Source organism: Daldinia caldariorum (genome assembly GCF_022478825.1).
Source record: "Daldinia caldariorum strain CBS 122874 unplaced genomic scaffold F4812scaffold_22, whole genome shotgun sequence".
NCBI lineage: Eukaryota > Fungi > Ascomycota > Sordariomycetes > Xylariales > Hypoxylaceae > Daldinia > Daldinia caldariorum.
The window spans coordinates 128,735-149,429 of NW_025953058.1; the positions used below are offsets into that span (position 1 = coordinate 128,735).

Genomic DNA, 20,695 nt, shown 5'->3' on the forward strand with positions numbered 1-20,695 from the left:
ATTAATTCAAGATATTTCTGTGCTCCAAGTAGACGGTCTCATAGCCGATATGAATGGTGGATTTGGAGAGGTCGACGAAGTCAGCTATACTCACTTCCATAGAATCTATAAAAGGGAAGAAGATCATAAGGTTTATGATTTTGGAAAAGGCTGATAGGCTTGACCGCTGAGGCGTTGTGAAATCCTCGTCCTCGCATTTGTTTAATAGGAGTCCTATAAGACACATGTACATACCTCTAGGCATATGTGCCTACCTACATACCCGCTATCAATGTCATATTAATAAGGATGAGAGGTAGGTACTTAACACTAACAGATGAAAGTAAACGAATTCGAAGAGACTCTATAGAGCCTAACCTTAATTTATATCACTCATAATGTTAAACCTTCAAAAACCAACAGTCAAGGCCCATAGCAGGCTTGTAGGCATATCATCTTACTAGTAGCGGTGGTTGCGTCCAACTACCGACATTAAATTGGAGGGGATCCTTAGGGCTTATATACCTATTCAATTAGATGGTCCCGGGTACCGACATTCATGGATACAATGTGACGGCAATCAAATCTTAGTGGGGTTAATAATAAGGTTCGAGAACTTAGACGTGATGGTCCGAAGGCTGGCGGTTAAGCATATATCGGATATCACCTTCTAGAATAGGACGGAAGGTGTTACGAAGACGGCATCCGGCTTGTAGGGTCAGTACGAGTTTATACAGATATTCCTCAACTCGATATGTATCTGAGGATGTATAACTGAGCCGTGGGGCTATATAGAACGCAATTGCGGGCGTAATATCGATGATTTGAATAACGTATTCACGATTAGTCCCCCTCTCAAGACAGTGTAAAGATACTTCTCACACCGCTCTTACACGAATGAAATGGAAAGCTGCAGTCAATTGACCTAGGCATTTAACATCTTGGGGGTTGCCTTTCGGCTCTGCAAGGAACCGAGGACCCGGACACCGTTTGCCTCTCGGAGAGAGGACAAGGCGGTATGCAATGCAGTTACCCCGACTGAGTAATCCCGTTTGATGACGACTAGAACACCGCTTTCGGGGACCCTTCTAGACCGTACTAAATACCACCATCTCCATCGCCATGTCACATATTGAGTACGAAAGCACCAACCGCAGGCTCTGGCTTATATGTGTAACGCTTATCCTGGAAATATTGCTTCCTTTCTCAAGCTCCCTGCTTCCCGATGCCCAGGCCAATCTCGTCAGCTTACACAGAAAGTCACGATGTACAAAACTCGGCATTGGTGGATTGCAGGTGATTCGGCCGAAAAGTGTCGGTTGACTTGGCTAAGCTGCCAACCGTACTGTGGACTGCTTGTCGTCGCCCGATCCCACCGCCACCTCGAGGACTGCCGGTTGAGGTCAAAACTGATTTGTTGTTGGGAGGTAGAATCAAACCTCTGTAAAACCGTTACGCGATATGAGGATATGTTCTGTGCCTACTCCAATTCTTTTCGATCGAGTGGTGGTAAACATTTGATATATCAATATCACTGGTCTTCAAGGATGCGCCTACAGAGGTATCGTTATATGAGAGCCAGATTACCTAGGTACCTTAGGGCCAAGGCTTGGGAAGGGACTGAAATGATATCATCCCACATTTAGTTGATGTTTACTCCTCATTGCCTTGCATTCCATTCTAACTGGTAACGAGATAGTAGGCTTCGGTGATTCCCAAGTCAGGTCAACTTCGTTTTTGCCCATTTGATTTTAGGTACCTGTTTTCTTCGTCCTGGGACATCCAGTTAAGTGATATATTAATGATGGCACCCCGCACTAAGGAAGAACTCCTCTCTTACGGAGTCATGGACCCGGCCATGGTAGACGTGAGTTTTGGCTTCTTATTCGAAGCACACATCTCCAACTCGAGAAAGGCTTGCCGACATAACAGCAACAGGCACTGGTCCGTAGTCCGGTCCGGGACCCACTACCGTCCGATCCGTATTACGGGGATGCGTCCCATTCGGCGCAGCGCGCACACCGGGCCGCCACCTTGCGCGAAAAGCACCATCTCCGCCATATCCCCGGTCCGATTCCGGAGCAGGTTAGCGAGGAGGATCGCAAGATCCCCGTGAGAGATGGAAGCGAGATCATAGTCCGCATATACCGCCCTGTGGTGAAACCAACGCAGGGAAGTCCCTTAGTCGTGATGTACCACGAAGGCGGGTGGAGCATGGGGGATTTGAGTGATGAAGATACCAACTGCCGGCTTTTCAGTCGCGATTTGGGAGCCATCTGTGTTAACGTCGACTATCGGTAAGTGATTTGAATTAAGATGTTTTGGTTAGGCCACCAAGCGCCTTTCAGACGCGAGTATAGTGAGTTAATAGGTCGTGCACCGCGATAGCTTAGGACCAGAACATCCTTTCCCTACTTGGATTGACGATAGCTGGGATGCATTGAAATGGGTAGGTATTATCTATGTTCTCATTCTTTTCTACGGATTCTAAGATTCCCTATATACTCACTGCTACCTGCATAGGCTGCCCAAAACGCAACGTCTCTCGGCGCAGACCCTTCTCTTGGCTTCATCATCGGCGGTGGTTCAGCTGGCGGTAATATCGCAGCCGTTCTCGCGCACATCGCACGAGACGAGAAGCTTAATCCGCCTTTAACAGGACAGTACCTCTGCGTGCCAGTTATAATGTGTTTCACCCCGCCAACATTGCTCTCGCCGCTATATCGATCAGAGTATCTCTCGCATCCGGACGTCACGTCTAACATAGACCCAGTACTCAAGATCAAGACCGGTGCCGAATTCGCGGAGCGCATGACCCAAATCCTCAAGGCACCTTGGTCCGATCCGCGCATGGTTCCCTTCTTATACGGAGGACTTGAGGGTGGACACCGCGGGCTGCCGCCGGCGTATTTCCAAGTCTGCGGGCTAGACCCCTTAAGAGACGAGGCTTTGATTTATGAAAGAATTTTTAGAGAGGAGGTAGGTGTTAAGACACGGCTAGACTTGTACAAGGGCTTCGGCCATTATTTCTGGACCAACTGGCCGCAGTTGGAGAGGAGCCGCGAATTCGTGGAAGATACTGTTAAGGGCGTAAAGTGGTTACTCGAGCAGAAGCAATAAAGTTGTGGGCTGAAATATCCCGAGCTGGTTTACTACATTGGGTACATAGAAGTAGGCGCATGAAGCGCAGTATCTACGGTTCTCCTTGAACGCATTGGATATCCCAACGTATTCCGATCTCCGCTTTCCGGCGATCATTTGCGCCCTTGTCATCATGCGCATCCGGAAAATTGGTGAACGTAACCTCACATCTACCTACTCAATAAGGCAATTAGCTATCTCAGATCGAGAGCTAGCGTGATAATTTGCTACTCCTAAAGGCATTGCAGAGAACAGATTGGTAGAGCTGGATATTTTTGGAGACAGGCAATGAGGGGTCCTGCATAGGTATCCAGGATATGTGATGTAATGTCCCGTACATAAAGGCGTAGGTGACGCCAGCGAAAGCTTGAAGAGCAAGAAAACTCCACGACTGAATTTTAGACTTTACAGAAAAGTTGAGGAAGAATAAATGCTTATTAAACTATCTCTGAAATTGCTCAGAAACCTTGAAATATCTCCTAGTTTTGACTACTACCGTAGTTAGCATATTTAACGAGGAAGTATGGCGTCTGGAAGTAAATATCCTGACCTCACAGCTTTCAAAGCTCTAAGGTGAATATACTCCTTTTTTCTTTTTCTTTGTTCAGCAACCAGAGACAGGTATACATCCATAGTACCTCATGTTAACATATGACATACCTCCTTCCAGCTTCGACTGCTATGGCACACTCATCGACTGGGAAACCGGCTTCCTAAGCACCGTCCGGATGCTCACCTCGCAGCTCGCACCCGACCACCCTCTCAACACCGACCCGCCGATAGAAGCCATGCGGCGCCTCAACGCCATCACGGACGCGCGCGAGCAGGACGAGCCGATGGAGCCGTACAACGAGATCCTCGCCGAGTCCATCACCAAGTTCGCGCGCGAGGAGCTCGGGCTCCCGGGCCTGCCCGACAGCATCGCCGAGCCCTTCGGCAACTCGCCGGGGACCTGGACGCCGTTCGCCGACACGGTCCCCGCGCTCCTGCGGCTGCAGGCCCGCTACAAGCTCGCCATCCTGTCCAACATCGACAACGCCAGCATCGCCGCCACCGTCGGCCAGCGGCTCGCGCCCGCCCGCTTCGACGCCGTCTACACGGCGCAGGACATCGGGTCGTACAAGCCCGCGCGCGCTAACTTCGAGTACCTGTTCGAGCACCTGCGCGCGGACCTCGGCGTCGACAGGGACAAGGGGGAGCTGCTGCACGTCGCGCGCAGCTTGGTCGCCGACCACGTGCCCGCGAAGGACCTGGGGCTGCCGAGCGTGTGGATATCGAGGGGTGGGGAGCGCGAGGAGGCGCAGGGCGTGGGGGGTAGCTATGCCGAGTTGAAGGATCAGGTAGCGTTCGGGTGGCGGTTCGATACTTTGGGCGATTTTGCGGATGAGGTGGAGAGGCAGTTTGCTGCTAAGGAGAAGTCGTGATGTGATGGAGATAGGGGCGGTGCAAGTGAAGGATATGTGAAACGGGAAATAAAGACTACCTCCATCCTAGGTACCTTACCTCTAGGCAGGTAAATATCATGAAAGTTATGTCAATAGCGACACCAAACTGAAACAGCTGTTATACCTCATTCCCAAACTACGGTATTCTTCTCACTTCATATCATACCATACCAAGGTACCTCTCACTCAATCACTCCTATTCCCCCATCCTCGTATCCCCATCGCCGTCCTTACCACCAGTATCCCCTTCTCTCCCCCGACTTCTCCCCCGTGCACGCCCATACCCGCTCCTTCTAGTCCTAGAATCCTCCTTGATATCATTTGCCCGCCACCCGCGACGAATCTTGATCGGCCGCAGGAACCAATCGACGTGCACGGCACCGTACATCTCGTCCTCGCTGTCCATCTCCTCCGGCATACCCGCGCCCATCGCGGTCCCCGTCCCCACCCCCGTCCCCGCAGCAGCTTCGTCTCCGCTGCCCCTTTCCGACGCCGCCCCCGCCCCCGCAGTATACCCGTGCACTAGCTTCATGTGCCGCAGCATGTTGTACCGACGCAGGAACCCTTCCCCCGCCGCCGCTCGCGGACAGTCCGGGAACGAACACGTGAAGTATCCCGGCGCCGCGGACACGGATCGCGACCGCGAACAACTGCGTGCACCGCCTCCTGTCCGCGACGGGCCCGCTTCGTCTTCGGACGTAGCGCTGGGCGCCGCCATGCTCGTAGCGCGGATACGTCGCTGCTGCTTCTCTCCCTCTCCCTCTTCTTCTTCTTCCTCCTCGTCGAGTAAGGGCGGCCGCGGCATTCCGGGCACATACGTAGTTGCCCTGCCCAGGGGCGCTTTCCGGCCCGATGACGAGGCAGCCGGGCCCTCGGGGAGGGTGTGCAGCGTCATGCTCTGGCCGAAGAGGTCGGCGCACCGCCTCGCTGCGCGGTCGACCGCGTCCGCGGGAAACCCAGCCAGCGCTGCGGCGCCGAGAACGTCTCTCCAGTCTCGCAGGCCGAGACGTGTTCTGGAATGTCCGGACCTTTGAGCATTGCGGGGCTTGCCCCCAGAAGCAGATGAGGCTTGGGAGGGAGACCGGCTTGCTTTATTATTGGCCTCCTTCTCCTTCTTCTTGTTCTTCTTCCGCCGTGCTAAGTGCCCACGAGCCGCCTCGGCAGCAGTCTCCTCCGCGTCGCCCGAGTTGCCGCTATCTCCCGCCGGGTCTTCTTCTTCTGCTACTGCGCGTTCGGCGGGCTCGTCGGAGAACTTGGGGATCGGCTTTTTCTGCAACCTCGCGATGCGGATGGTGTACTCTCGATCGGTCTCGCCGTCGAGCCGAGGGTACGCTTTCTTCGGCCTGCCGCGCTTCCTCGCGGGTTTTTCCTGCTCCTCAGTCTGCGGCGCGGTTTCTTCCGCTGCTACTGCTGCTGCCGCTGTCGCCTCCCGAACTTCCGACCGCCCGCGAGACCGATTCTGAGATAAGGATCCGAGCGGCCTCCCCCGACGCCTTTTTTCATCGGTTGGGGCCTGCGAGCCCGGTCTAGATCGCGACTTACGACTGCCGGGGTGCGAGGAGTCTGATGCTTCCGAATCCGCCGAGTCAGATTGATAATTAAGAGCTGATTCCTGGGTGTTGTGGAGAATGGTAAGTGTTGCATCCAGCTTGGTGAGAATATGCCGAACAGATGGGCGCAAAAGACTGTAGGATAGGTCGTCGTCCGTCGAAACTGTCGGTGCAAAGCGTGGTTTCCTATGCGGTTTGCTAGTAGCATCGGTCTCGGGTTTACGCCCGTCAACCTCCATCTTCTCATCTCCGCTCGCACCCTCAAGCTTGACAGACTTGGACCTGGACCTGGACCTAGATTCCTTACGTCTAGATGCAGTCGAGGCTTCCGTCTCTCCATCTGAATCTTCGCCGTTGATACCTTCTTGCGATTCTGAGCCTCCCTCCTCATCAGCAGAGACGTCCGGCTTAATCCAAGGCCTAGCGTTGAATTTCTCTTTAGCAGTTCTTAAAATTTCTGCACCGACAATCTCTTCCAGGGCTGTGCTCGGCATGTCGCGAACGGCCTTTCTCAACGTAAACACCTCATCCCGATCATTCAGTAGGGTCCTCGCACTATCCTGCGGCGGTGGAACCTTGTCCACACGCATAGGCCAAGCCGTCCATGCTCGTTGCGGCAGCCAGTCGTCCGGCTGAACTGGGTGTCCGGTTGCCTTATTGATATCCTTTTTTTTTTATTCGTTAGCACGTATTCAATTCAATCAAATTGCTATTTTGAAAAGTGAAGTGAAAAAAAAAACACACCTTATTAGGCACGGGTCCGTCTTGCGCTTTCTTATGCCCCTGCTTAAGCGCAAATGCGTTATATAAATGAACTGATAAGTCTCGATCGCGGATTTCCTTAAGTGCTGTTAATGTATCAATTTCCTGGTGGTTGAACTGCTGCCATGTAGACTTGGGACCGTGCCACCTATTGGTTCGCACATCCTCATCCGAAAAATCATCCGAGTCGTCACTTGGTAGATATTCGTCCGACTCATTTGCGATTAATTCCATATCGCTTTAACACCTAAGATTAGGTGGTCTTAGACTGAATATAGTTGAATATTGGTAAAAACTGGCATTGGCGACGTTTATGAGCGATGAGATTAACGCACTGTTAAAAATGTTGTTAATGTTAAATAAATAAATTTTAGTCACGGCGACATTCTCCAATCGAAAAATATAAGATTTTCCAACTGACTAGAACCACAAAACTCCAAAACTCCAAAAAGAGAGACCATGATACTATTCCTACTAAAGATTTATTTCGATTCTCACCTTTTAATATCAGTGGTAGTCATAATCAATTTACGAGAAACATTTGCAATGGTATTATCAAAACAGCTATCCGATAAATCTCTATATAACCATTTACGCCTTGCCCTTAGCCTTCTGCTTTTCCAGTTTTCTCCTCTTCTCCCTGAGCTTTTGGTCCTCTGCGCTCTTCTTATTGTTTGTGTATTGCATCTGTTCAAACAGCTTTCTCTTCTTCTTGCTAAGCATTCCCTTTGCCCTCTCGAGCTCTTCAGCCTCCTCCTTGGCTTGCTTCGCGAGTCGTTTTCTCGCTTCCACTTTGGCCTTGGACTGAGGATTTGATGGGGTTTGCTTAACAGGCTTGCCCGTTAATTCGGCTTCGAGCTCACGCTGGTATTGCAATTCGGCGGCCTGCTCTTCGTCTTCTGATCCATCTGCAGCTTTCGCTTCGTCGGAGAATCCGCCAAACGTATCATTGGCGCTATTTTCATCGTCATCGTCATCTGATTGAGCGATATCCATGCTGTCAGCTGCAGTTTCCGCCCCCTTAACCACAAGATTATCATCATCCTCATCACCGTCTACCTCCTCATCTTCGTCCGACTCTTCTTCGCTGTCCTGTAGGGCCTCACCCTCAGTCTGTTGCTCTTCTAGTGGTATTGTCGGATCATACGCTCCTTGGGCATTTTGTACGAATGGACTCAAATGCGGTGGCAACTGAGCACCAGGAGCATAAAGGTCCGGTCGTTTCATTTCCCCGTCATTAATGCTATCCCAAACCCATTGCGGTTGGACGTAGATTCGACCAGGAATTCTTTGGTTCGATGCTAGTTTCTGTGAAGTCTGGTTGTCCTCTCCATCGCCACCCTCTCCCGTTACAGCTTGTATAACTGGACGATCAACTATCTGATGAGTAATGGATGGGTCTCGTTCATTGGTTGTGTATGCGCCCTCACCTAGGACTGCATCCCAACCAATACGTTTACAACCGAACGCACGGAGTATGAATTCGAGCGGCTGTCTGGGCGTCTCTCGAGATAAATAAAATGTGCAGTTTGCAAAAAGCGACTCGGGTTCGCTTCCCGAGTAGCTGGGCTGGGGTAGTATATCACCTCCCGGTGCGGCAGGCTCGAACTTGTCAATGACGTCTGTCGCAGACTCTTCTTTATCTGCGCTAGTTTCAACTCGCTCCCCGTCGACATCGACTTCTCTCATCTCCTTGATAAGCTTGTTCACTTCAGCCTGAGTCTTAGGGTCTGGTCCGGCTTCCGGTTCTCCGTTCGTTAGTTGCGCCGGAGCTTCGTTTGAAACGGCTGTCGCAAGATTGCCTTCAAGCCTGAAAGCGCCCAGCTCTCCGGCTGCATCGTCTTTAGCCTGGTCGAACTTTGGCGGGTATTTCAAGCCGACTGAGGTATATAGCCGAAAGTTGACAAACCCTAAGAGGGTCATGTAGAATTCGACAAAGGTACCCATGATCCTGAAATCGACATCTCCTACAACCCTCTGGTTGAACTTGTACGGTACGAGCCATAGAACGTCTTCGCCCTGGATGTTCGCTTGATAGTAGATACCCTTGATGGATAAAAATGATTTGCGCAAGCTTTGCGATACGATCAAGTAGTGCTGAAATTCGAGGCAAAGTCGTTCACAGCGCGCGATCATCTTGGCTGGGACAGTGGATGTGGATGGGAGATTTGCAAAAAGGAAGAGCATGGAGAGACAGTCGTCAAGATCGCGCACGGCATCAACGAAAGTCGGGTATCGTTCTCGAATAACATGGTCGAGAGTATATCGTGGTTTGCCAGTCTTCTCAGGCCTTGAGGCATTGCGCTCAAGTCGACTTGCGTCGCTAACGTCGCCACGGCCAAGCGCCCTTGAGATCTTCTTTTCAAGAGCTTTCTGCTCTCTGAACTTCTGTAATAAAGGTTCGTGCAAAAGGTATTGGATGTCCTTGGCATAGTAGAAGGTGGTAGAGGCCGTCGAACTTTTGGAAACCTTCTTTCTGCTTCTCGGCTCTCGGGGGAATATTCTAACGCTCACGTTAGCAATCTTCTGAGAGTAGACACCTAAACCATTATATTGTCCCAATGGGCGTAAGGAAATATGAAATATCTTACCCTTTCCAGATGCATAGCTTTCGAAAATCTGGGAGACTGATCTGGAGCTTCTTTACAGCTTGGGTTCTGGTGATATAGTTTTTGGCGTTTCCCGCCTCACCCTTCTTCTTTATCCTTCCCATTTTTTATTTTTATTCTTTTTTTGGCGATTTAGATCCGGTGAATTTTTATTGTGTTTTGTCTAAATCTCGAAGCAATTCAATAGTTGGATGGGCCAAAAGATAGCAACTATAAGGCGATTTGATTAAGAAAAAAGTTTGGCGGGGCGCAACTTTTTTTTCCTTTTGCTAGCTCTGAAGATTGGAATTGCCGTTGCTGACCGCTTCCCGGGGGTCTAGGGGTCTAGGACTAATACTAAATCGTCTTAGCCTTTATTATCGATAAGAGTAGCTTCCACCAACGCCGTCCCGCAAAAGCAACCAAGATCCCTGTCCTTGCCCTGAAATGCCAGAATGCCAGAATGCCAATTGCGTCCGAACGAGTTAAGTAACGACTTCAGGTAACTTCCAACTGAAATTCATTGGAACTTTTCAACTCCGATTTCCACTTGAAGGGTAACAACAACAACTTCTTAAACCATCCACGACGATGGCATTGCATAATGAGTCGCGATAAAATGCATTTCAAAGAGACAGCTGGTCTATATACCGCTGCCGCTCTACTGCGACTAATATTATTCGCCGTCTTTCCTGAACTCCCCGATTTGCTGACGGCCCGCGTCGAGATCTCGACTCCCGTCACAAGCTTCAAGCGACGTAAGACAATAATAATAATAATCCTTCAATACCTCTGATTAATATACTAGCTAGTTTCTAAGCTCATCGTCTCTCTACAGTGCAAGAAGGCTTGTTCCTATATAATCACAATGTCTCTCCGTACGATGGAGGCGTTTACCACCAAGCGCCCTTACTCCTCCCGCTCTTCTCTCTCCTCCCAGACCCGTCGACGTATCCTATATTCGCATACATCCTCTACATTCTAGTCGACTTACTAAGTGCCGATGCGCTTTACAAGATCGCCGAGTCGGCTGAAGCTAGCGCATCGAAGCTCTTCACATCGGCTCGTAAGGAGAGGAGATGGGGCGGTTATATCGTCGCAGCTATGTATGTCATTATACTACAATTGCGGACTATTATATGAATGTCGACTAAATGAGAATCTGTCATAGCTTCCTCTTTAACCCATTCACCATCGCGACGTGCATGGGTCGGCCAACCAATGTCTTCACTACATGTGCTATACTACATGCGATTGCGAAGGCTATAGCTGGCAACCCCTTTACCTCCATGCTAGCTCTTTCTTTCGCTACTTACTTATCCATGTATCCCATTTTACTCCTCCCACCGTTAATCCTACTAGCCTACGACCGGCAACATATCTCGAGAAGGACCCCGTCACTGTTACAATTTGCCGGTATTAACGTGGCAGCTGTCATTGTCTGTCTCTCGGTCCTGTTCGGAGCTTCCTATCTCCTAACCGGGTCCTGGGAATTCCTTGCTTCGACATACGGGATCCAGCTTACGCTGACCGACCTGACGCCCAACGTTGGACTTTGGTGGTACTTCTTCATCGAAATGTTTGACAGCTTTCGCGCCTTCTTTCTTGGCGTATTCTGGTTGCACCTCTCTTGCTACGTGGGGGGACTCTCGATTCGGATCCGGTCTCAACCACTCGCCGTCTTAACCATACTCCTCGGTTTATTCGCCATCTTTAAGCCATATCCCAACATTGCCGATACCAGTCTATTCCTTGCCATGGTACCACTATTTAGACACATATTTCCGCTCTTACGATACAGCTTCTTAGCCGCTTCAACTATACTCTATTCCTCATTTCTGGGCCCCTCCTTTTACTACCTATGGATCTACGCTGGTAGCGGAAATGCAAACTTCTTCTACGCCATTACTCTGGTTTGGAGTCTTGGTCAGAGTCTGCTAGTCAGCGACTTAACATTCGCAGTACTCCGGGATGAGTGGGAACTTGAACGGCCCGAGATGGTTGGGAAAGAAATCCGACAGGTCTAGTAGCCTTATTGGTATCGCCGGTATAACGTCAGCATAGTCTAATTGCTAGAGACTCTTAGTAATAGAGACACATTCAAGAGCCACGAAGGAGGCTAGAGTGTGAGCATAAAAACTTTAGAAATACATTAAATTGCCTCGAGCACAACGTCCATTCGTCATAGTTTATATGAATAACTGGCTAGATTCCGTTCCTGCTAAACATGGCTGGTCAAGATATGAGACCCGAATATTGCAACTCATGATATTAAGGGGGAAGATTTATTTGTATTAGTTGAGTAGTCCAGTTGCTATTCCAGCATTATTTCCCAAGCTTCAGTTTGATACTAGATCCTGGGCTCCTAATGTCAGTAACTACTATACCTACCTAACCTAAGGTAGGTTCACAAACTTGAAGCGGTTTTAATTAAATACCAGCTCATAGTTGATGAAACTGAACAGATATCCCAATCAAGTAGTTGGGTTTCCGAAGCAAAACTCGTCTTCATATTCTTCATTTCATATACTGCATCATTGTGTGTCCAAGAAACGTACCTAAGGTACCTGTCAGCAGAAGAGAGGAGATAGAAGAATCTATTTATATAACCAACTACTTATGAATGCTTTTACTGAACCAACGGTAAACATCACGGCTAGAAGAAATTACCAATTACCATTCATCCGTAAGGGACAGCTCTCCTTCCAAGACTATCAAGTGAATAAGCCAAAACCTTAACCCCCTTAACGAGGTATTAATTTGAGTTCGTATATATGAAATACCTTTAAATATCCGACATGACAGCCTAACGCCGTACCCAGGGCTCCTTGAGCCTCACAGGTACTAAGTCCAAAGACATTCTGAAAAATCCATCCGCTACGAGATATCTTGATAAGCCCGGGTATGGATAGTTACACGAAACACCACGACGCGTAAGGGCCAGCATGCACGAGTACCCACGACAAGAAGGGCCAGGATAATTATTCGAAGCCTTAAACCATATGCAGCAGTATTTCCATTCCGTCAAAACTCAAGTAGGTAGGTATCACCTCAGTCCCTATAGGGGTACCTCCTACCTCCTATCCAGCCGCTCACAGTTTATAAACCCCGCCTCCGTCAAAAGTTCCAGAACAGCCATCATAAGGATATTCCCGAACTACCTACCCCGGCGTCCGAAAACCGATGTGCAGATACATTACCTAGGTAGGTACCCTCCTCCGTTGACCGTCGGTTGAAGTACAGTACTTTCGTTCCCGGGACAGGGCTGGCTTCTAGAAGCGCGCTGGGGAATCCTTATCCGCGTCTGACATGCGCGAAAGTGCGTTTTTCTTGCATTTACACCTAGGTACCTGGTAGATACCTAACTCAGGTAGGTATAAAAATAGGAGCTGCGTGTTGTACGAAGTAAGAAACGCCACTTGGATATAGCCTAGTTACCTTAGGTACCTAGGAGGTAGGTAGCATTCCTTCCTACATAGATTCTCCATAAATCTTAGTAAGTCCTACGCTTCGTGTAGAACATATATTAGGTTATCTTCGTATAGCTAGGTATGTACTTACATCTGTTGAGATATACCAACTCGCAGAGCCTCAGCCCTCGGGGGTTAGCTATTCGCGCATAAGAACGGAATACGGTTAGCTATAACATGAGAAAGGTGCAATTTGCTGATACTAGTTATCAGATCCAACACGATGAAGTTACCGTATGGAAACGAAGCGTAATCTCTCGAAACAAGAAGGCATAGCACCTTAGGTACTAACGCTTAGGAGTAGCTTTTAGTTGAAAATTCTCTTTCTTCCTGGTGGTATCTAATGCTTAAACGTCGAAAGTCATTACATATGAAATCATAGCATGATTATCTCGCAATTGTACAGTCACACAAGCGTGGTTTACTATGACTGGTCACTCGACTGAAAGCCAGGCTCAGCCACGGGATACATATCCCTCTTTGGAGATGCGCCGGGCTGAGACACAACCTCAACTGCCTCTTTCGTGATATCCCCTTCGTGCGTGGTACTGCTTCTAGACGGAAAATTCTTGGTCTGTCACTATATAGGTAGCCCGTCTAATATTGAACCTATTTCGCCAAATTGGCGCAGTCTGGCTCTGTCTTCCCTCGCCGCTTCGAAGCGATGCGTGCTGGCACCGAAGGGTGACAAGGCGCGAAAGATTGCCACAGCGCCTAGCGCAACGACGCTCGTGACAGCTCCCCCGACGGCGACTATCAGCTGAGTAGGATCCCTCACGTCATCGGTGTTCCGGGTATCGACGCTACCTTTGTGCCACTTTCGCCAGCTGCCACCGACGCCCGGAATGGCTTCGATTGATCCTTCGGCAAAGCGACCAATCAACCCGAGCGCACCCCTCGCCTTGGGCTCCCTCCACGGCAATTCCCTATCGTGGCCATAGGAACGCAGTTCTGTTATGAATACGACTAAGCGACTATAGGATTTTTCTAGCGCGTTTTTAAGAATGGGGTGCGGCGTTTCCACGCGCATCAGCTGAAGGTATCCATAGGCTAAAAAGTCGATGGATGATGGCTTGTCATCCCGCAGGAAGAACATCTTGTCCCCTCGAAATTCATCCAAGACGGAGTAAAAGTCCTCTGCGAAATGTTGGAACCGAATAGCGGCTGTGTGCTCGGGCTGCATAGTGTTGCTGGGACCGAGACGATCCCGAAGCCGGAGAAATCCGGTCGAAGTTGTTTCGACTAGACCAGCAGACGACGATTCCTCGGCATCTACTTCAGCCGCGAGGTAGCCAATGCCAAGATGTTCAGCCTTTTCGACAGCGGCGGCACGGACAGCTGGAGGCACAGTCCACGTGAGCGGGAATGGCAGCAGGGATGAATAGGCAGGCCGAGTCATCTCAACCCATGCCCTGGGAGAGACATAGAGGGACATAGCGAGCAGACCAGATCCACGAGCCGTTAGTAAAGAGGCACAGGCGAGGGAATCTGCCCTCTGCAGCGGTGTGAGGTCATCGTCAATGTGTAGAATACCATGTTTGGTAAGGTACGAGATGATATCTGAATACCCAGATGCCCAATTACCTTTATGACCTAAGGCGGGGAGGCGGTCTACCAATAGTTTGATCAGCTTTTCAGAACCTCGATGTCAACCTAGCGCGAAGAGAGTTTTTTTTTTTTTTTTTTCTTTTTTTTTTCTTTTTCCAAAGGTGGATATAATCATGGATGGGCATTGTTTAATTAGACAGGATCAAGATGGGGCCCTACAATCTGAGCTGACCGCAGCGTCGTTGCTGGCGATCAGGGTCCAATCTTGGCGGGGAATGCAGCTTCGGAAGCATGCAATGGCGGCTAGACATTCGGGATCAATAGAATCGAAGCCAAATGCTGAGCCCCAAACGTGAAGTTCAAGGGACATTTTGGGACCGTCGTCGGTGTCCAGGTTGAATGAAGAAACAAGAAAAATCCTAAGACATAATTAACCAATTAGAAAGGTCGAATGGTGTGATATGAGTGATATGAGTTAACTACCTAGACCTAAGGTACCAAATCTGAGCTTGCAATGATCAAGAAATAATAATACATTGTACTTTGTAAATCTCGTGGTGATTTGGAATTGGAAACAATGAACAATGTCGAAAATCATCCCCGGATTTAGGTATCGCTCCGTTTCAGGGTCCAGTGCACGTGGTGATAAATGCCAAAAGAATTTTGACAATTTCATTGACGTCATTATTACAGTTCGGACGGCCGAAGACGAATTTACTTATCGGCCGGTCTACCGGTGGTTTCCATTTTGCGTGCGACGATACATCTGTGAGGTACCTCCTATACCTAACATAACTACCCTAACTAGAGGTACCTAATTCGAGCTTTCTTCCATACATTAAGTAATTCAACCCATTGTTACTCTTCATCTTTTCTATACGTTACAAGTATCTTTTTTCGCCTCCCCCTGATGATCCAGGGGGTGGCAAAAAGAAGAAGAAAAGAAGAACGGATAGAAAAGAAAATATATTAATTTTAAAAAGATTACACTAAGTCAAAATCAGAGGCGCACCGAATGCGCATTGGTGTTGAAGGTTTGGAATAAGTGCAAAAGCCGACTTTACTATGTCTCACGAAGAGCCGACGGGAAAGAGATCGTCGAGTTAGACTTGCTGCTTATTCCCGCCTCCCCGATTTTTTTAAAAAAAATTGTCTTGATATTAAAATTATATTTTAGCTTGGAATAACAAGACAAAATTCGAATACCTAACACATACATACCCGACAAACATACATATATTAGGTTAGGTACGCATGGACATGGATTAAGACTTGTTGAGACTTGTCTATCGACTCAAATTAATCCCGTCTAGGCTAGTCTAACTCTTGCGTGAGCCTATGTAGGTATGGCTGTATGTACCTAAGGTATGCAAGTATGTACAGTACTTTTTTAATTCCGATCACGACGATCTGTGGGGGGGGAGGAAGAAGAAAAAGAAAAGGAGAAAAGGAAAGAAAGACAAAACCCAGGCCTACAAAAGACACGGCACCGGATTATCACCAAATATTGTCCTTTTCGTAATGAAAATCTTTCTTTTGCGCGCGACGATGTGTTGCAGGATTGAGTCACGCGGGTCTGTGATCGTGTGCCCTAATTTGTGATAGGTTGCTTTAATATTGTACTGGTTTACCTAGGTACTTTAAGTCTTATGTGATTTGACTTCCCGGTTGCTTTGGTGGCATACTATGTGCATTAGTAGAAAGTAGCCCTGGTACTGTATGATAGCCCTAAGATATTCCCTAAGATGTTCTTGGAAAACCCCGATATACAACAAACCATGTAAGCCAGAAATGGGCGGGCTTGCGATGATTCCGCCCCACTCCGCTCGCCCTCCGCCGCGCTGTGCTCCGTCTTCGTGGACGGGATGCGGAGTTATTTACAGGATTTCTTTCAAGTACAGCCTCGTATAATCCACCTTAGATAAGGCTAGCATAATGTAGTCTATAACGTCTACAGCTAAGCATTATTAGTCTTCCAACTCTAGTTCTATGCAATGCCGCCTGATGCCCAGCATTGACTACTGATATAGCGCTCCTGTCCCACCTGAGGAAGGGAGGATAGTCTATATAATCGCATGTTAAGGCTTAGCCCTAACGTACGGTTGACCGCCTCGGTAATTACTATGTAGTAGGTTTGGGATGTGATGCTCTCACGAGGCGTATAATACATATACTATAGTACACGTCGCTTTTACCCCATCCGAGCATCATGTATTATTGTGCTTAGGGTAGCTGGGCACTTACATGGTGTACCGGATAACAGACAAATGTTAGTTACTACTCTTAACAGCCTCGATTGTGTTACGTATAGTAAATCGCGTTGACTTGCCAAATCCTCCTCCCACCCAGGGACCAAACATAGTAACATGCTTTGCGCTGCCACACCCGTCAGTTCATCCCGGGCGACGGGCATACGGGTAGTCTAATGGCTAGTCTAGACGGCGATCAGAGAGCTTCACTCATTAAAACTCAGATCCCGAGGCTCCAAGAGAATCTATTTCCTACCACGGCGATTAGAATTTGTCGAATCACGACACCGGAATTTGCGACGATGATGTAAGGGATCGATGTTGGGATACACAGGTTGCAAATAGCCCCTCTTTCTCCCTCGCAGGCCGCGCGCGTTGCCGTAGGGCGTCTGGATCCGAAGAGAGAGGTATCGGGTTGGGAACTTACTTGCATTTGAATTTCGAAATCCTAGATGGGGTGGGCTTTAACTAGCCCTGATTCACCGACTTGCATGGCCCTTACGTCCTAAACCGTGACCAAAAAAAGAGACAATGACTCGCATTCATTCATGGTATTCGGTTAAGACAAGCGTGCAAAAAAAAGAGTAGGTGGTGGCCCACTTGTAGAGTTACCCAATATACCTAAATATCAATGCATAAAAGTTAGAGGCCGAGATCATAACCGAGGTCAGGGATGAGATGGCATGAGACAATGTCAAAGTCACCTTGGAGAGCAAATGAGGTTAAGTTTATGTTGGGGAAAAAGATAGCTGGTCCTTTAGTACAGCGTTCATTATATTTTAACTGGGTAGTCAGTCAAATGCATTGAAAATATGAGTTGAAAATATAGTTAAATTTTTTTTTGATCGTATCATTCCAATGGGCCCGATTGCTTCAATGCAGATCTTCCCGATATCATTCATGGTTCCGTTCACCAACCCCCCTCCCAAGCCCATGCCCGTATCGTGAAAGTCGGCCGTTATCCTCCCGTGGGGGTATCCAGCGCACGCGAGGTCCTTCTTCTTTACAAGAAGAGGCCTCGGCGATGCTATCTCTATAAGTACAGTTCGACGCGTTAAATAAAACAAAAATGTGAAATGCCAAAAACACCCCGTTGTCACTAGCATGACCCCGTATATTCCCAATCAGACAAAGTGACTGATAACTGTTCCATACAATTACATTGCGGCTGGAAGGCCCAATATTAAAAGTGTGTTATACCCCCGTGAAATAGTACAGATCAACGCCCGGGGGCGATGATTAGGTAGAGAATGTATGGTGTTGATCCGTTGAGCCCAGCTCTGGAGATGCGGAGCAAGTAATGTTACGAGCGAAACGCAGAGTTAGGAAGATTGCGGTGCATATTCGACGATGTGGTATGTTGACGGCTTTGTGGTGGGCATGGGATGATGCTGCAATCCGCCGCTCATTAAATGTAGATGCAGGGTTCGTGCATGTGTCCGCGCGCGCGCGAACGAACGAACGATGCCGTAGCAATGCCAGGGGTGCGGAAAGCAGGAGCGAAGTCTTTTGAAGCGCGCATGAAAATGCAACGCACCGCTCGCGATCACTTGCATACCCGAAATGCACCTTTATATGATGAAAGTTCGAGAGCTGGTAATGTGCAGAATGGAAGTGAGCGGAACCCTAACAATTCCTCCCCGATGGCACATCCAATAATGATTGCCCATGTCATTCTGGTCGCCTTGATCCTATCCTCAACTGCTTGCTTCTATCGAGGCTTTCTATGTGTCCTCTTCGTCGATCCATTGGTAGTAATAGTCGACGGCCGGCACTTATCGGCGAGTCTGGAGGACTCGAGTGCAGTATATTCACTAGTAGCACCAACTTAGCCACTCTTCGGTAGAGGTGGCAGAGGTCGGCTAGGCGGGGGTCCCGGGCAAGGCGGGAGCTGAGAAGGTCGCTGGGAAGACATATCGAACTCGGGGGTCATGCCGGCCATTGTGATATGTGTTTGGGTTGGGTGGTTTTATTTAAGTTGTGAGAGATGAGTTAGCTTATAGATGAGTAGCAAGTAGCGGGTTAAGCTAGTTAGCTGAGGCGCAAGCGTCAAAAAGATGCAAGATAAGCTTTTGTTTAGATGAAGTGTTCGAATATAGAAGTTATAGTTGCTTCGTTATTGATCTTGTTGGTCTGTCAGATGAATTTGAGATGAGCAAGAGATCTGGGGGAGATGGGAGCAGGCCGCCTTATGTATAACAATCGCCTTCTTGGTAGATGAGCGAGATACTTACCTACCTAAGGTAGCCATTCCAAGGCTCATGTAATATCAACTAGTACCATATACACTACCTAGACTATCTACAAGACTACAACAAGACTTTTTTGGCATTACGAAGTACACCGCCAGACTCTTGGTACATAGGTTAAGATGTATCAACCTCTTAATCTCTCAGTAAGATTACCGTGCGAACATGGTATGGGAGGTACTTGTTGAGCCATGTCAAACCGTGTCGCAAAAAGCTTCACGAGCGAGCGACAAAAATAATCCCCCCAATAACCCTAGTAGGACCACAGTGACGCAGCCCAAAATGGGGACAGGGAATAAGAAGGGCTTGGCTAACATGGCCGGGGGGAGGCCTGTCAGTACATGAATACTTTTTTTTTCTTTCTTTTTTTTTTTCTATATACGGTTTAGGTAGACAGGTAGACATGTAGACATGTAGAAATATCAGAAAACATGCATGTTATGTATCTTACCCATGGAAGAAAATGAAACAAGCATAAGCCCCTTGGCAACCCTGTCGAGTTCAGCATGTGCTACATCTTACCCCTGTCAAGACATTTTTGTTCAATGTGGTTCCAATGTACTGTACATTCACGGCGTGCATAGTACTATGAGGTAGATTAATTGCACCTGAAATTGAACACTACCCGAAATAGTAGGATGCACATTACCAGACCAGGACAAGCCAGGTTAGCATTTATTCATTCATTCATTTATTTATCTTTCTTTCTTTCTTTTATCTTCCATTACCTAGGTAGTTTAGGTAGGTAGTTACCTTATCCATTTGTAGGTTATTCGTTACAGAGAAACACGTTTTTCTTTTCTCCTTTTCACTTTAAGCGGTCAATATATGTACCTACCTAAGGTAATGAAATCGTATAATGTAGAACCGGTCAAACTGTCTTCGGAAGCATTGACATCCATACATCATAGATCTAAGGTTCAAGGACCTCGCGGCTAATACTTATCCACCTTATGGAAGACTCGTAGAACGTTTGAAGAGTTTCCACTTGATTGTCGTGGCTCCACAAACGTCACGAACAATCTTAACAGAATTTTTTTGCGGGTGGGATATTATGTTGGGGATAAGAGTAAGATTTCGATCCGGGTCAAAGCTTTATTTCGGCGTTGCGGTGAATACTACCCAGGTACCTCCTATATAGACAGACATTGATGACAAAAAAAGTTTTTGACAGTAAAAATAAAAATAAAATGGCGTTCGACTGTGTTCAAGTCAAGGCGCATACTAAACTTATCACGAACGACCCACCAAGAGGATTAAACCAGGCTGAACTAACAACAAGTTCCAAAGGTAAGAATTAATTGGTAACTATCGTCTTCACTCAAGCTGATGTTGTTAGATAGTAGTGGTATCATCATATCATATATTACATTACGGTATGAGGTGGGTAGTGTAAGTGTCAAAGCTTAGTGCTGCGCTGGAGATCACTATTCTTTTTTTTTTTTCTCTCTTTTTCCCTTGAATTGAATGAATGCCGAGGGCCTGTACCTAACTTGCGACATCAAGTAGAATCTCGTCATTTATCAGCATGCAAGGAGTGGTCAGCTGGCCTCGAAACCCTGAACGACATCTGACAAAAGCTGGTCTCAACCCCTGCATTCCAGCCCTAATTCATCTGGCTTCAAGTGAATTTCTGTGTTAGACTCGTTCGGCTGGCTATAGCTGCCGTCCTCTATTGGGCAATTAATGGAGAGAAAAAAGCAAAAGTCCAATT

The 20,695-nt window shown here is 48.0% G+C and overlaps 7 protein-coding genes across 7 annotated transcripts; 3 read left to right on the top strand and 4 right to left on the bottom strand.

The window, feature by feature from the left end:
• The first annotated feature begins 1,541 nt into the window (after positions 1-1,541).
• On the top strand, positions 1,542-3,371 carry F4812DRAFT_219577 (putative lipase/esterase). Its single transcript, XM_047930430.1, has 4 exons — positions 1,542-1,846; positions 1,918-2,276; positions 2,368-2,428; positions 2,503-3,371. Exons 1-4 carry the CDS (start codon positions 1,781-1,783, stop codon positions 3,097-3,099), a joined length of 1,083 nt encoding a protein of 360 aa, XP_047786331.1. The 5' UTR covers positions 1,542-1,780; the 3' UTR covers positions 3,100-3,371.
• Positions 3,372-3,428: 57 nt separating this feature from the next.
• Positions 3,429-4,797, top strand: F4812DRAFT_444208 (haloacid dehalogenase). The gene is made up of 2 exons (XM_047935478.1): positions 3,429-3,693; positions 3,791-4,797. The coding sequence occupies exons 1-2, from the start codon at positions 3,644-3,646 to the stop codon at positions 4,542-4,544; spliced, it is 804 nt and encodes a 267-aa protein (XP_047786332.1). The 5' UTR covers positions 3,429-3,643; the 3' UTR covers positions 4,545-4,797.
• On the bottom strand, positions 4,762-7,111 carry F4812DRAFT_463075 (uncharacterized protein; the record flags this gene model as incomplete). The annotated part of the gene is made up of 2 exons (XM_047938148.1): positions 4,762-6,780; positions 6,860-7,111. 2 exons carry the CDS (start codon positions 7,109-7,111, stop codon positions 4,762-4,764), a joined length of 2,271 nt encoding a protein of 756 aa, XP_047786333.1.
• A 178-nt stretch (positions 7,112-7,289) lies between these two features.
• F4812DRAFT_219613 (Pescadillo N-terminus-domain-containing protein) lies at positions 7,290-9,731 on the bottom strand. Its single transcript, XM_047930431.1, has 2 exons — positions 9,469-9,731; positions 7,290-9,380 (listed from the first exon to the last, which is right to left on the bottom strand). Exons 1-2 carry the CDS (start codon positions 9,588-9,590, stop codon positions 7,469-7,471), a joined length of 2,034 nt encoding a protein of 677 aa, XP_047786334.1. The 5' UTR covers positions 9,591-9,731; the 3' UTR covers positions 7,290-7,468.
• A 196-nt stretch (positions 9,732-9,927) lies between these two features.
• Positions 9,928-11,977, top strand: F4812DRAFT_444215 (PIG-U-domain-containing protein). Its single transcript, XM_047935479.1, has 3 exons — positions 9,928-10,223; positions 10,304-10,571; positions 10,637-11,977. Exons 1-3 carry the CDS (start codon positions 10,070-10,072, stop codon positions 11,490-11,492), a joined length of 1,278 nt encoding a protein of 425 aa, XP_047786335.1. The 5' UTR covers positions 9,928-10,069; the 3' UTR covers positions 11,493-11,977.
• A 955-nt stretch (positions 11,978-12,932) lies between these two features.
• On the bottom strand, positions 12,933-14,763 carry F4812DRAFT_444219 (Tom37 C-terminal domain-containing protein). Its single transcript, XM_047935480.1, has 2 exons — positions 14,703-14,763; positions 12,933-14,546 (listed from the first exon to the last, which is right to left on the bottom strand). Exon 2 carries the CDS (start codon positions 14,368-14,370, stop codon positions 13,516-13,518), a length of 855 nt encoding a protein of 284 aa, XP_047786336.1. The 5' UTR covers positions 14,371-14,546; positions 14,703-14,763; the 3' UTR covers positions 12,933-13,515.
• Positions 14,586-15,134, bottom strand: F4812DRAFT_444222 (uncharacterized protein). Its single transcript, XM_047935481.1, has 2 exons — positions 14,967-15,134; positions 14,586-14,902 (listed from the first exon to the last, which is right to left on the bottom strand). The coding sequence occupies exon 2, from the start codon at positions 14,851-14,853 to the stop codon at positions 14,686-14,688; it is 168 nt and encodes a 55-aa protein (XP_047786337.1). The 5' UTR covers positions 14,854-14,902; positions 14,967-15,134; the 3' UTR covers positions 14,586-14,685.
• Positions 15,135-20,695: the final 5,561 nt, after the last annotated feature.